Source organism: Paramisgurnus dabryanus, chromosome 1, assembly GCF_030506205.2.
Source record: "Paramisgurnus dabryanus chromosome 1, PD_genome_1.1, whole genome shotgun sequence".
NCBI classification, from domain to species: Eukaryota; Metazoa; Chordata; class Actinopteri; order Cypriniformes; family Cobitidae; genus Paramisgurnus; species Paramisgurnus dabryanus.
In genome coordinates, this window is record NC_133337.1 from 52749742 (window position 1) to 52764926 (window position 15185).

The 15185-nt window shown below is 37.4% G+C and overlaps 1 protein-coding gene across 2 annotated transcripts; it reads left to right on the forward strand.

The window, feature by feature from the left end:
• On the forward strand, positions 1 to 10463 carry sncgb (synuclein, gamma b (breast cancer-specific protein 1)). Of its 2 annotated transcripts, XM_065270430.2 has the most exons (6): positions 1 to 382; positions 4298 to 4339; positions 4452 to 4567; positions 5093 to 5110; positions 8480 to 8527; positions 8927 to 10463. In XM_065270430.2, the coding sequence occupies exons 1-6, from the start codon at positions 262 to 264 to the stop codon at positions 8933 to 8935; spliced, it is 354 nt and encodes a 117-aa protein (XP_065126502.1). In that variant the 5' UTR covers positions 1 to 261; the 3' UTR covers positions 8936 to 10463. The 2 variants fall into 2 exon arrangements, with proteins under 2 accessions (XP_065126502.1, XP_065126503.1); XM_065270431.2 differs by lacking the exon at positions 5093 to 5110 and having other exon boundaries at positions 8 to 382.
• Positions 10464 to 15185: the final 4722 nt, after the last annotated feature.

A 15185-nucleotide genomic window follows, 5' to 3' on the forward strand; every position in this document is an offset into this window, starting at 1 on the left:
AGCGACTTAAATGCACTGCAGCATCCAGCAGGTTCTGTCTCTCTGCATCTCGTTCTCCTGCGCCTGCTCGTCGCTCTCTCTCTCACATATTTCGCTGCTCTCTCCATCAAGAGCGTCCGTGCATCCGTCTGTCCCAGCAGAGAACCTCGGTGTTCCTCTCTTACCATCTGAAGCTTTTCAGATCCGCTCACCCTTTGCAAACCTAGCCAGGCCTCGTCTATCTGCAGAGCTTAATCTACAAACTCCAGAATCCAGTCCAGGATGGATGTTTTCATGAAAGGATTCTCCATGGCCAAGGAAGGAGTGGTGGCCGCCGCTGAGAAGACCAAAGCTGGGGTTGAAGAAGCAGCCCTTAGGACCAAAGAAGGAGTCATGTATGTAGGTAAGTGCAGATGTTTGGAGGAAACGAAAAAGAGGGGAGCTCTGTGCTGGGACTTCCGAGTGTCCCACGCAGGAAAAAATATGTAGCACTGACAATGGTAATAATAGTCTTGTTCTCTAAAGGTCTCTGCGATTATTCCCTGTAGGTTTAACGCAGTTGTGATGGATGGGACTGCATTACATTAGTAAGTGTGTGCGTGTGTGGGAGAGGAGGGTCTCTGTGAGGTTGCTGTGGAAGTGGGAGAGTGTGATGGATGCAGCTGTGAATGTGGGTTACACGACCTGTAAAACAGTGCTGCAAAGATGGTGCATGGAAAAAAACTGGGGTGTGGACCGGGAGAGGTGCAGACTTTGATTGGGACGTAGTAAAAATTCAATGCAAAGATCAGTATATACCACTGTCACAGATAACATCGCTTAATGGAGAACTTCCTATCATGATTGCACACCAGCAAATTGTAGTATTTATAATCTGTAAATGATCCACTGCCTTATATAGTAGTTATTAAAATTGCATTATTCAAAATGCATTGTGCACACTTTTAATTTCTTGCATGCATTATCTAGTATTATTCAAGTGCATGAGGGAAAGTTGGGGGGGCATATAGAGGTATCAGCTGAGCACTGCAGCATTTACTCCCTCCCTCTCTGCACCCCTGTGTCCATGCGCGTTTGTGTGTGACGATGCAGCAGGATTTGCTCGGTTGCGAGTCGAATCTGATGACTAACGCTCGCCATCCCCCCTGTACCACAGAGAGGGAAAGAAAGAGAGAGAGAGATGCAACGCTTGCTGTGTTATGTCATACATGTTCATCATCAGTACAGAAATGAACAGATGGTCAGAGGCAGAATATGCAAAATACAAATGGGACAAAGAATTAGAATGATTATGTAATCATCTTTTATCTTTAAAAGAAACGTCTAGGGAATGCTTAAAAAAACTCAACTCTATTTACCCATTGCAATTTTCATCACCTATGACTCTACAGTTGTAATCCAATCATATCAACGATCACCTCTCAGCTCCTCCGCTGCCCGTCGGCCCAGCATGCAGTGGGGTGTGATGTAATTTTTATAACCCCTCCTACATCAAGGGCATCTGTTCTGAGGTCACAGCCCTGCTCTCAATGTATTTGCGTAATGTCAGGAGGCCTACAAGTCATTATGTGCACCAGGGTGTGAAAACCATTCCCAGGTCGATTGTTGCAAATGCAGCTTTCCTTTTCTTCACCTACAAGATGTGTGAAGTTACTGTTGGGAATTATGTGCCATGAATTGTGGTTTTATTTATTAGTCAGAGCATGATGAGATTTTGATGTTCGAAAGATTTGGTGTTATTACGAACAGTGTATGACGCAGATGTCTTTTACACAGACTGCATAACGTTAGTGCAGCTTCGCAGGGCATGGAGGACAATGCATGTGCTAGATTTATACTCCGATCAGGGTAATACACAGAAATATATATATATATATATATATATATATATATATATATATATATATATATATATATATATATATATATATATTACAACTATACATAGATTTTGCTTTATATACTGAGAAAGTAATAGCCTTAGCAAAAGCGAATACAGAAAGCCTACAGGAGAGCAGTGGCCATGCATATAACTGGAGAAAGCTATTCAACTCAATGGCAATTGCTTGGTTTGTGCAACAGCACCGGACGTATGCAATATGAAATTATGAAACATTTGTTTATTGGGGTTAAATGCAGCCGGGTTGCAAAGCTGGGTTGCAAAGGCAGGAAAATGTCTACTTAAAAAAGCCTTTAAAAGAACAAGTTTTGATTAAAGAAAGATGGTTTTGCAGCTTGATGGTATCTAGAGATGCGCGGTTGGCGGTTACAGCCGCGGACTCCGCGGATAAACCGCGGATCGGGCGGATGACGTGACGAAAAATAATATTTTAATTAGATTCGGGCGGGTGGCGGATCGACTGCTTGTTAGCTGTGTCCTTCTAAGCATGCAACCTTAAAAGGTGAGCACTCTGTCTTTCAGGGTGGCAGCCTCAGAAGTTCTCAAAGAGAACTGAAATGAGACGGTCTAGCCTTCTGAGGACCCATAATTTGCGTCACCTGTTGCACGCGCCCCCAGTAGCCCCCACCGCGCCTGTCAGCAGAAAACAGCGGAGACATTTCTGACTTATTAAAATAAATATGTAATCAAAAATATTAATTTATTTTAGAAAATATGACACATTGATGTAGATTAAACTATTCAACAGTATATCAAATAATCAACCTTATGTTGCAAATATACGCAACATAAACAGAATAATATTAACACAAAACATAACTTATAATACTAAAACAGTGACAAGAAAAAGTTTTCTAATACACTTTTATTTAATAAAGGTTTTAATTGTTTGGGATAGCCTCGGCATGTTAAGAATCCATTCGTTCTATCATTAACAGCGCAGAGAAATGAGGACGCATTTTGACATAGCTCTTATCAACGCCTCAAAAAATGAGAATTAAAAACAAAGGAAATAGAAGGTCAGAAAAGGTTTGCCTGGAATAAGTTTTACAAAGTGGTAAATCAGGATGACACCAGTGCAGACTATGTAATTTGTGCGTTTAATTTAGGCATTACTTATTTATTTATTTATTTTTGTCCCGTGTGCGCCGATCGGAGACTGAGTTCACTGCTGATATTCTAGAGCTTTCTAGTCTCGCGGCTGTCATCAGCAGCGTCTTGCATCGCCCAGTCAGCGGATGGCGGGCGGGTGCGGTTTTGAAAACTGGTCAGAAACGTTGGTGCGGATGGATGGCGGACGGATGATGAGTTTTGTGATGCGGTTGCGGATGAAATAATAGCCCATCCGCGCATCTCTAATGGTATCCCATAACGTGCAGACGACTGTGGGCCGGATGCGTCCCAAGGTCGGTAGCTCCTGTGCGTATATGGTGCAGATCCGGCCCAGAGTCGTCTGCTGTCTGATTTGACATCTGCTGTCTGGGATATTTGACATCTGCTAGCAAATACCAGCAAAACATTGACTCTTTGGAAAAGAATGGAAAGTAAACAATGGGAGAACAAATAATAAAAGACTAAATATTAAAGGTGCAGTGTGTACATTTTAGCGGCATCTAGTGGTGAGGTTGCGAATTGCAACCAACGGATTAGTCCACTGCTCACCCCTCGCTTTTAAAACACGTAGAGAAGCTACGGAAGCCGCCACCGGACAAACATGTCATCATCGGAGACAACTTAGTAAAAAAATTGTCCGTTAATGGCTTCTGTAGAAAAATGGTGGCACAAAATGGCGACTACCCTCTGTGTTTGTAGATAAAAAGGTCTCGTTCTAAGGTAATAAACGCATAACGGTTCATTATGAAAGGTCTTTATACATCCCTGATAATATAGTTTTGTATATTATTTTGCATTTCTGTCAAGAGATCCTTCTAAAAATTACACACTGCACCTTTAATTGAACCCACCAGAGTAACAGCTGTCACTGAGGGGAAATCTATTTATATTGCACTTACAGGCTTACAGATATTATCTTTAACTGTGTAATCTGTAGCCAGCAAAACAAGAGAAAGATGTAGGTTTACATGGATCAGAGTGCTATCACCCATTGATTTATCACAGATATTTCAGTCAATAAAATGGTATTCATTCCATCTGCATTATGAATGACTTTATTTCGAACATAGAATAAAAAAATAAAAAATAGATTTTACATGACATGCTTGTTATTATGATCTTGGGCTCATTACAATTAATAAAGGTGCCATAATATTCTGAGCATTTCCAAAATGTTACATTTGGTCCTCCCAGTCCTAAATATTTGACATCCTTATATTTTGACTCCTCAGTTAAGGAGTTAATATATTTGTGTTTCAAAATGTTTCAAGAGAAGTTTTTGAATGTTTTTTTTTTGTGTTTTAGGCAACAAGACGAAGGAGGGGGTGGTATCAGGTGTAAACACAGGTGAGACAAAATAAACACACACCACAGCCATTGTTCATAATGCCAAATATTATTGTACAGAAAGCTGACGAGCACCTTATCCTTATTGACATACTGTCTGTAACACTGGCAGTTGCCCAGAGGACCACCGATCAGGCAAACATTGTTGGTGAGACAGCGGTGGGCAGTGCTAATGACATGGGACAGAAGACAGTAGAGGGACTGGAGAATGTGGGTGCATCCAACCCGGTGAGTCTCCACCACCACCAATAGATGTCACTCTTTCCCAATTAAAGAAATTCGATTTTTTTATATATTGGTATAATTTACCTTTGATTCATTTTTAAATTACTGTCTTGTGATTTGAATTAAATTCCTTATTTAGCTTGATGATGTAAGTCTACCTCAAATTCCACATTTATTTAATTCAGTTTGTAAAAACCTGGCTAAAGTCATTTTGTGTTATTTATTGTTACATAAAATCATCCTACATAATGTAAACACCATTCTGTGAAAATATAAGCTTGATATTTTTTATATTGATTAAGTAAGGTCATGTCAAAAATGAAATCAATGATTGCAATCAAATTTGTTGCTTCTTATCTCATCTTCATGTTATATGACTTTAGCTTGGTTTTCACAGACTGGATCACATATAAGCAGTTTGGTTTGTTATGTGGTTAATCCACTGTAAATACAACTGTAAAATTGCTGTATTTTGTGTCTAACATGTGCTGTCTGTTTTTCCTTTGTGTACAAATGTGCGGTTGACAGGATGAGGCTTTATATGAGGTGCTTATTAAAGGGGTTGGGTGCTATAGACTGCTGCATTTGAACCCAAGCTTTAACCTGACCTTCCTTTGACTGACCGCTGTATGATATTTTAAATGGATGGGGTGAATGTGTGCAACCATCCATCTAACAGCAGCTACCCCGCATTAAATCTCCTACTGGAGTCATTATATTTAGTGTGCCAAATGAGATGACTCCACTGATTAAATGAATTCCCATCATTGCCTGTTGAGTTATTGATTTTCTACGGTCAGTGGTTGCCAGGTGCAGTTGAAATGAATGACGGACAAGCCTGTATTGATCTTTAGTCACTGGCAACAAAAGAAAACACTGTCGTGATTGAAGTGAATTAATGTCATGACAGTTGACATACGTACCTGTCTAATGTAGTAATTACTAATTGTATTGCACTTTAGTACAACATTACTAATGGCATCAAAGCATGTAGTGTTAAAACAAGTGCATCATACTCTATTTCCCTGATTGATTTCTGTTTGGTTTTGTTTCTTTTTTATATGCTTATAAACATTAATACTAACAATTTTGAATGTGTGAAGTTGTGCATGCAGGAGTAATGGCTTGGCTAGGAAAATGGGTTTGCCCCAAAACAGGAACTAATGCATGTATTATTCAATGATAATTGTTATAATTACTGTTTCGTGCAGCAAAAATGGTCTTCTTCCTTTTTTAAAGACAAAATAAAATAAAAGTGCTTAAAAGATTCTTTACAACAATGTCATAGAAGAACAATTGGTAACATTTTACTTTAAGGGGTGTTCATAAGACTATAGCATGACACCTTTAATCATGACATGACACGTGTCATGAACATGAAGAAGATTTTCAATTGTTAGTTAGTGTCATTTGTTCCCTTATGTCATTTGTAATGCAAAAATTACATTGTTTGAGATGCCTTTGTTATGACAACTTGATATAAACGAATACATTATAATTTGTCATAAATCTGTCATAGACATGACATAGCAAAATAATTATCAAACTTAAGAAACTACCTAGCTTTATGGGTTAACATTACACTTAACTCATTTAAATATCATTATTACACGGCTCTCTGGAATGCTTGATTCTGATTGGTCAGTTGAGACATTTGCAGGTTCGTTCTTTTCGAATAATAACCGCTCCAAAATAATAACGCATAGCCGGTACTACTTTTACGAGTAAGATCGCTCCGCGCCAATAAAGATCAATAAAGATTACTGTTTGTTTGGCGCCATCTTGTGACAAACACTGGACAACCACGACAAGACACCGACAGCTTACTGAGACTGAACTTGACAAAATAGAGCATGACAGCTACGAAGCCAACACACAAAAAAATACAGAATGGGCATTAAAACTTCTCAAAGACTGGCTAAAAGAGAAAAAAATGGAGACAGACAAGTATGAAGCAGAGGATCTTAATAAGGTATTACGATCATTTTATGCATCTGTGTTTTCGCGGAAGGATAAAAATGTTAATTTAAAACAAATATGCCAATAAAATGTTTCAAATTCATATTCATGTCCAGTTTTTTTTCTTATGTGGCAAGTAGCCGTGTAATAAGCGGGATAATGTAGAGTCAGCCGGTAGTTATCGGGAAATAAGCCCCTTCAGTGTGATACAAGACCCTCCGCTTCGCGTCGGGTCCTGATCACACTGTCGGGGCTTATTTCCCAATAACTACCGGCTGCCTCTACATTATCCCTTACTTAAGTAGTAATCATTTTAAATACCTTGACAAAATGCAACAGGCACTTCAAAATATTATACTTTATATAACTTTATGTATGTGCACAATACACAAAAAAAAAAAACTGACAACTAACAGAACTTGTTCTTCCTCACACAGAGGGTTCTGAAATTTTCTGACATAGAAGAAAAAACTAACAAAACATTTAATTAATTTAATTTAATGTAATTAACTTTGCAGCAATATGGACCCAACGCTAAGGCTTTAACCATTATTGTACTTTTTTATGTAATTTTTGATGTATCTGTCTCCAAATGCCATAAAATATAATTTTGCCAATTTTAATTATTGTTATTATTATTATTGAATGATTGATTTAATTGGTTAAACACATGGAGGAAACTTTAAAAAACATTTTGAACTGAAGAATATTCATGAAGCTTTTATAAACCTATTTGGCAGAGTATTAACACTTAATGACATTTAAATAACAAATTTAATTTGTATCATTGGTAAAAAGTGTTCAGTTATGTTGTCTTGGTAAGGTTAAGTTGTCACGACAAGTTATGATGTATTGGTTTATGTCAAGTTGTCATAGCAAAGACATATCAAACAATGTCATCTTTGCATTAAATTTCCTTAATTAAATGAATGACACTTAATGACAGTTGTCACAAACGTGCATACAATCTCCTACATGTTCATAGCATGTGTCATCGTCATGATTATGAATGTGTCATGTCAGTCTTATGAACACCCCTTCAAGTAAAGTGTTACTGAACCATTTTTTGGTTCCTCAAAGAACCATAAAGCCAAAGGCTCTTATAGAAGAACCATTTATTTAATACCTTATTCACTACAAAGAACCTTTTAAATAGAAAGGTTATTTGAATGTTGTTTATAGAATACATCAATGGTTCTTTTATGGCATTGTAAAGCACCCTAATTTTGAAGTGTGTTGATATCCATTTATGAAATAGTCATCATGAAACCAAAATGTACATGTTTTATACATTTCTGGTTTGTGCACAATTTATGTGTTCACGTTATTACATCAAAAATTAGGTTTATATTTTTTACCAAAATGCAAATGACTTTGCTTATGTCACAAATTCCAAATTCATTTCATCCTGGTATGTAACACAGCCACTTCTAATGAAATAGAGGGGTGATTACTGAAAATGTTCAACTTAAAGTGAGTACAGATGATATACATAGTAACTAAGGCTAGTTTTAGACCTCCTGAGGGGGTGAATGTTTTTGGACTTGATTGTGACTCGGCAGAACAGGAGAGAGAGAGACAGATAGACAGAGAGCACGCTAGCGAGAGAGAGAAAGAAAGAGAGAGAGAGTCAGTCAGACAGACAGTGTAGTGGGTGGGAATGACAGACGTGCTGGCACTCACCTTCCACAGCAGCTCCATGGCAAGTGTGTATCATTTTTTCTTTATTTCTGCAGAGAAACTCATTGCAGTTAACAGACATTCTCCCGTCTGCAGTATTATTAGTCTGAGCACATCCGCTGCATCCATGCATGTGTGAATAGATGCCATTTAGTATATGCTCATGTTTACCACATGACATAAGCCAAGATGCTATTAAGATCCACTGATGAATGGAGTAATCTAAAGCAGAGAGACGCCGTATCCTGGATCTAATTGTGTGTGTGTGTTTCACAGGGTGACTTCTCTCATGGGGGTGGCATGGAAGGAGGAGACGGTGGAGAGGTGAGACCTTTTGTACAATAATGAAATAAATAGCAAAATGTGAGTGTATTTAAGGTATGACATTTTAATAAGTTGGTATTTGTGTCCCTGTCTTTAAAATCTAGGCTAAATATGATTTTAATCTCTGTCATGACCTTACTCAATTAATAATTAAGATATCAAGGTTATACTTACTGGCCACTTTATGAGGTACACCTGTTCAATTGCTTGTTAACACAAATTTCTAACCAACCAATCGCATAGCACCAACTCAATGCATTTAGGGCTTGCATGTTGTACCTAATAAAGTGGCCGGTGAGTGTATGATGTCAGATGAAATATGTTAGTATCAAATATAAAAACAGCAAAATGTTAACAACAAGAATGTCATTCAATATTTTATTTTTATTTTTTTAACAGGGTTATTAGTCCAGAGATGTGAAGCTTTTCCCTCTGACCTCCCACCTCTGAGTTTCTGCTCCAAAGTCTCACCCTCGACCAGACTCCAGATGCTACCAATATTTTTTTGTGACTGTACTGAAAACCAGAATCGAAAAAGACTCTCCCCGAGCCCTTTAGCCTTTAGATGTGTGACGCTTCCCCTCTTGGCCAGCTGTTCATCTGTGATGTCATCATGCTGTCTGTGTTATTCCTCCATTCACTTCCATCCACTGTACAACACAAACATACACACACACACACACACACACACACACACTTCACTCCTTACACAAATTATGGTGAAAATGTAAAGCTCAGAGGCTAGACATGGTCCTTCTGGAGGATGACTGAAAAAAGATAACCGCATGACCAGTAATGTAAGAAAAGCAATACATCTCATTTCATCAGGGTGTGTAGCAAGGTGCGTCTGGATCTATGTGAAACCACAGCCATGTTCGAATTTATTTAGTCTTGAAAATGCTGCAATGTACGCGACGACAAGTTGTGTGTACATTAAGAGATACATTACATTCCTTTAGTTTAGTATGTGTGACAGAATAGATTTACTGTGTGCTTGACCAATAGACTTACTGTGTGATTTGTTAGAGTATTTTAAGAATATGTTTATTCACAGATGTGAACGCATAAACAAAAATAAAGATCTGTATTGATGTAGCAGTGCTAGACTTATATTTTCATTAGGCTTGCATTTGTGAGATTTGGTTTTAGTAAGTTGCAATTTTAGAGAGATTAAAACAGGGAAACCAGTGTAGTTGTCGGTTTTGTCTGTTGAATGGGTCGTGAAACCCTTCAGGTGCTATGAGGGGAAGAAATAAGTAACGTCTGTTATGTGGAAAGAGATCAAACGCTCAAACAAATGCCTCTTTATTACGTCTCGATTTTGTTGCAATGCATGTAAAGTCATTTGTCATGCCCGCAATGTAAAAGCAATACTACAGCGCCACTGCAAAGTCTGTCAAATGTCTGTTCTGTAGCACTGTGTTTTATTGAGGAAATGCTAAGAAGTGTCAATCCTTGCTTAAAATAAGTGTTGCCATTTTCATTAAACCTTTTGCCCCTCCCACTTATCATCTGGGCCACCAAAACCCCGCCCTTATGTGTCATTCAATAGTGTTCATGCCCACACCAAGGCTTGTGTCTGCTGTAGATGCTAGGAAAACATTATCAAACATTGCAGTTTGTTTTTTCTTTGAAGCCACAAAATCCCTGACTGCATGTTGCCTTATTAGCACTCCGATACACACACACACACACACACACACACACACACACACACACACACACACACACACACACACACACACACACAAAGCTAATGATTACAATACAAAAACGCTATTCTATCTTTCTTTCTTTCTTAAGCCTCTCTCTTACTCATCTCTCTTTGACACACACACACACACACACGTCCCACATATCTTTTAAGTTGGCATCCACGCAGACATGCTGATTTTATAAACTGTACAAGTGAAATAAAGAGTTTTGTTGAAATCTACACTGCTGTGTCAATTCTGACATATTTTGTACTTTGTGAAAAACATCCAGTATGCGGCAGTCCTGTGGGCGAAAATGCCTTGTTGATGCTAGAGGTCAGAGGAGAATGGGCAGACTGATTCAAGCTGATAGAAGAGCAACTTTGACTGACATAATCACTCATTACAAACGAGGTATGCAGCAAAGCATTTGTGAAGCCACAACACGCACAACCTTGAGGCGAATGGAAGAGTCAAAATTTGGTGTAAACAGAATGAGAACATGGATCCATCATGCCTTGTTACCACTGTGCAGGCTGGTGGTGGTGGTGTAATGGTGTCAGTTATGTTTTCTTGTCACACTTTAGGCCCCTTTGTGCCAATTGAGCATCGTTTAAATGGCACGGCCTACCTGAGCATTGTTTCTGACCATGTCCATCCCTTTATGACCACCATGTACCCATCCTCTGATGGCTACTTCCAGCAGGATAATGCACCATGTCACAAAGCTCGAATCATTTCAAATTGGTTTCTTGAACATGACAATGAGCTCACTGTACTAAAATGGCCCCCACAGTCACCAGATCTCAACCCAATAGAGCATTTTTGGGATGTGGTGCTTCGTGCCTTGGCTGTGCATCCCACAAATCTACATCAACTCCAAGATGCTATCCTATCAATATGGGCCAACATTTCTAAAGAATGGTCTCAGCACCTTGTTGAATCAAAGCCACGTAGAATAAAGGCAGTTGTGAAGGCGAAATGGGGTCAAACATAGTATTTGTATGGTGTTCCTAATAATCCTTTAGGTGAGTGTAAACTTTAAGTAAACTTTAAAGGGGACATTTCACAAGACTTTTTAAAGATGTCAAATAAATCTTTGGTGTCCACAAATCTTTGGTGTCTAGCTCAAAATATCAATTTCTTATAGCATGTTAAAATTGCAACTTTGTAGCTGTGAGCAAAAATGTGCCTTTTTTGGGTGTGTCCTTTAAAATGCAAATGAGCTGATCTCTGTACTAAAAGGCAGTGCCGTGGTTGGATAGTGCAGATTAAGGGGTGGTATTAAACCCATTTGACATCACAGGTGGAGCCAAGTTTCAGTGACCTATTTTCCACATGCTTGCAGAGAATGGTTTACCAAAACTAAGTTACTGGGTTGATCTTTTTCACATTTTCTAGGTTGATAGAAGCACTGGGGACCAAATTAGAGCACTTAAACATGAAAAAAGTAGTTTTTTCCCTTTAAGTAAAAAAACGTAACATTTTCACTTTAAGTAAAATGTTTAAGGTGAAAAGGGCATAACCAATTGACATTATTTTTTAAGTTGATCCAACTTTTACTTTTTATAGTGTAGTTAAGAAAGTTGAAATGAATTGTAAATTAAAGTTGATTAAACTTAAACATGTAAGTGCAAAAAGGAATTTTTTACATGTAAAAATAAAGTATACTTAAATGTACAGAAAATATACTTAAATACTTCAGTAAATTTTTTAACACATTATTTTATGCCAAATAATAGTGTAAAAGTTATCTACTACAAATATACTAAGTAAGTATAGTTCTATGTCAGCAGTACCTTATTGCACTTGATGCAAGTAATGGTTAAACAGATTTTGTGATAAATGATAGCACAAATTAGCACACTGTTTTGTTCATATACATTTTTTTGTCAATTATTTAATTAATAATTGTACGAATAATTAATATTTTCGTATTAAGTGCATGAAATAGTACATAAAAATGTATTTGAGTGCACTTTTTTCACCTGGGATAACGACTTACTAAAACATGCTGAAACTTCAAGTTCTGAAATTATTTGAATCATTCAGGAACTGTCAATCTAAATACCAAAAGTTTATCGTTACCCATAGTTGTTAATGTGTAATGTACTTATTTTAAAAAGAAAATGAGGATATTTGTTTCCTCGTGATTCCAATTAATGCGACATGAGTAGGCTGTGCCTTTTCTCATACACTGCCACCCATGAAAGACTTTGTTTTGAAAATAATATAAAGTAGCCTGTCCAGTAGCAGTTTTATTACAAACTAACCAAAAGTTTCAGTATCAGTCCCTAAAAATACCCACATATTTGTGCCCCTGAGCATGTAGTTCATCTACTGCAGTTATTTTCTGATTCATACAACTCTTTGTTAATGAATTTGACGAGCTAGCATTGCAGGTTTTATATTTAATCTGAGACACTAAACATCAAGCCAAACCCATTCATACAGACCGCTCCTTAAGTACAATACATTTAGGGAATCTATGAGGGTAACACCCCTTATAGACGGCAAACCACATAACCCTTATTCAGGTCATTTGTACAATAACAAGTCTGGAATCAAACCGGTCTTTATATCTGACATATTTTCATAATCTCATGAACAGAAATGTTTTTCAGTCACTGACTTGTTGACACATTTGGTTTTATTGCATGTCAACTCTACACATTTCAACCAACCTGCTTAGTCAACATATTTTGCAAACTACTAACTAAGGTATGAAGAGACTCTCTTCTCATTAATAGCTTTGGCTATTTTAGCTACACTAGCAGGTGTATCAGCCATGCACCCATGCAATTTCTACAGACAAATATAATACAACAGGACAGGACAAGACAATAATGTTGCTGCTCCAGAGAACATAAAGAAATATTTTACTGAATTTGATGTAAAGCATGAGTGGCCCTATTTAACACCTTTGAGATTAATTTAACCACTGACTGTGAGCTCATATCTACAAATATCACCGCCTGTCCTCTCTGTCAGGACTGAATTGCGTCTGATCAGGAGTAAATCTCAGCAGACATTGCAACCATTTAGTGGAAATTTTGGCCAAAAGATTAACTGGAGGAACAACTCTATTCATATCCATGCTTTGAAAATGAAATGTTTAACATGCACATAATGGGTGTGGTTTTGGGCGTTCACATGCTTCGTGTACTGTATATGCATCTTACACTAGAGAGTTTTGCGGTTTTGCTCAGGAATTCCTAAACTGCCCTCTTGATGAATCATATTAGGGTTGTAAAGTTTACAACAATAATAATTCCCTAACAGCAAAAGCTAGTATTTCCTGTACTGCAGATAGTTGTTGTTGACCCACCGCATTTTCCAGATTCTCTGACTGCGAATGTTACACAGCTGAAAAGGGGGATTATGTAAAAGCTGAATGACTTGTGAAATTAATAATTATTAAGACTATTAAACTGTTAATATGCCTTTTATGTCTTTGAAAAGAAATAAAGAAATAGATGCAGAGACAAACAGGTAAAGCTAAAGATCCATCTGAAGGTGGGTGAGTGGGTGTGTTTCTCATGTATTTGGGGTGTGTGTAGCAATCCTAAACACCACGACCTATAAGTAAGCAAAGTCTCTGATGCACATGCAGAGATCTAAAATATTTGTTAGTTACTACAACAGCACCAGACCACACCATTAAACATGAACTTTGGAAAGGGACTCGACGGTCAGGTTGACAAAATAATTGACCAGGCTGGTAAGGAAAACTTTTTTTATCATTTTTTATTTGCTTTTTTTGTACATTTAAAGTACAGTTAAAAGAAATTACCTGAATAAAGATACACCTAATGCATGTCACCTTTGCAAGCTATCAGTTGCATAAAATTAAATTTATTATTTGTATAACACAGATAGTTCAGAGTCTAAATTGCAGATAAATTGTGACCCTAGACCACAAAACAAGTGTCGGATTTACACTGAATAAGTAAGCTTTCCATTAATGTATGGTTTGTTAGGATAGGACAATATTTGTCTGAGATACAACTTTTTGAAAATCTGGAATCTGAGGCTGCAAAAAATCAAAGTTGTCCAAATGAAGTCCTTAGCAACACACATTAAAAATGCTTTTTTAAATATATTTACGGTACAAATTAAAAAAATTTCTTCATTGAACATGAACTTTAGTTAATATCCTACTGATTTTTGGCATAAAATAATAATTTTGACCCATCCGATGTATTGTTGGCTATTGCTACAAATATAACCATGCGACTTATGACTGGTTTTGTGCTCTAGGGATACAATTTTTGCAATACGTTTAGGATTATTTCGTAAAATAATATTTTATTCAGTTAATTATTTAATTATCTATTATCTAAATTGCAGTTACCACTAAATTGTCTTTTAAAAGCAACAGTCATCCCACTACAGTGATTTTTAGGTGATTTTAGACAGTTCGCTTTGCACTTACTAACAGCTACAGTAGCCCGGCACATTGTATACAGAGATCATTAACTCATTTAAATGTTACTTCAGCTGGTGTGGCTAAAGAGAAAATTGGAGCAGCGATTGGAGGAGGCCAAAAGAAAGGTCAAAAGGATCCAAAAGCTGGAGGAGGTACGATTAACTCTGCTTTTGGAAATATTACAAATGTTATGTTTTAAGTATTATTGAGGAGGGCATAACCTAGTAACCTAGTCCAGACTAAAGTGCATGTTTGAGGTGTCTTAATTTGCACTGACATATCTTAACATATATCGTTGCCATTGTTTTGTCTCATGATGCACACCAGTATTGTTTTTTGTAAGGTTTGTTTGTAAAAACTACTTCAATGTTTTAACACAAATAAGGTTTAGTCCTAGATTAATCTAAACCCTGACCCTTAATGAACAAGTCTCCCGCTCTGATTCGTTTTGTCTCCAGGTGTCGGCGACATGGTGAGTGGGGCAATCGGCAAAGCCGCCACTGATGCTGCTGTCAAAGGAGTCAAGGATGAGGCT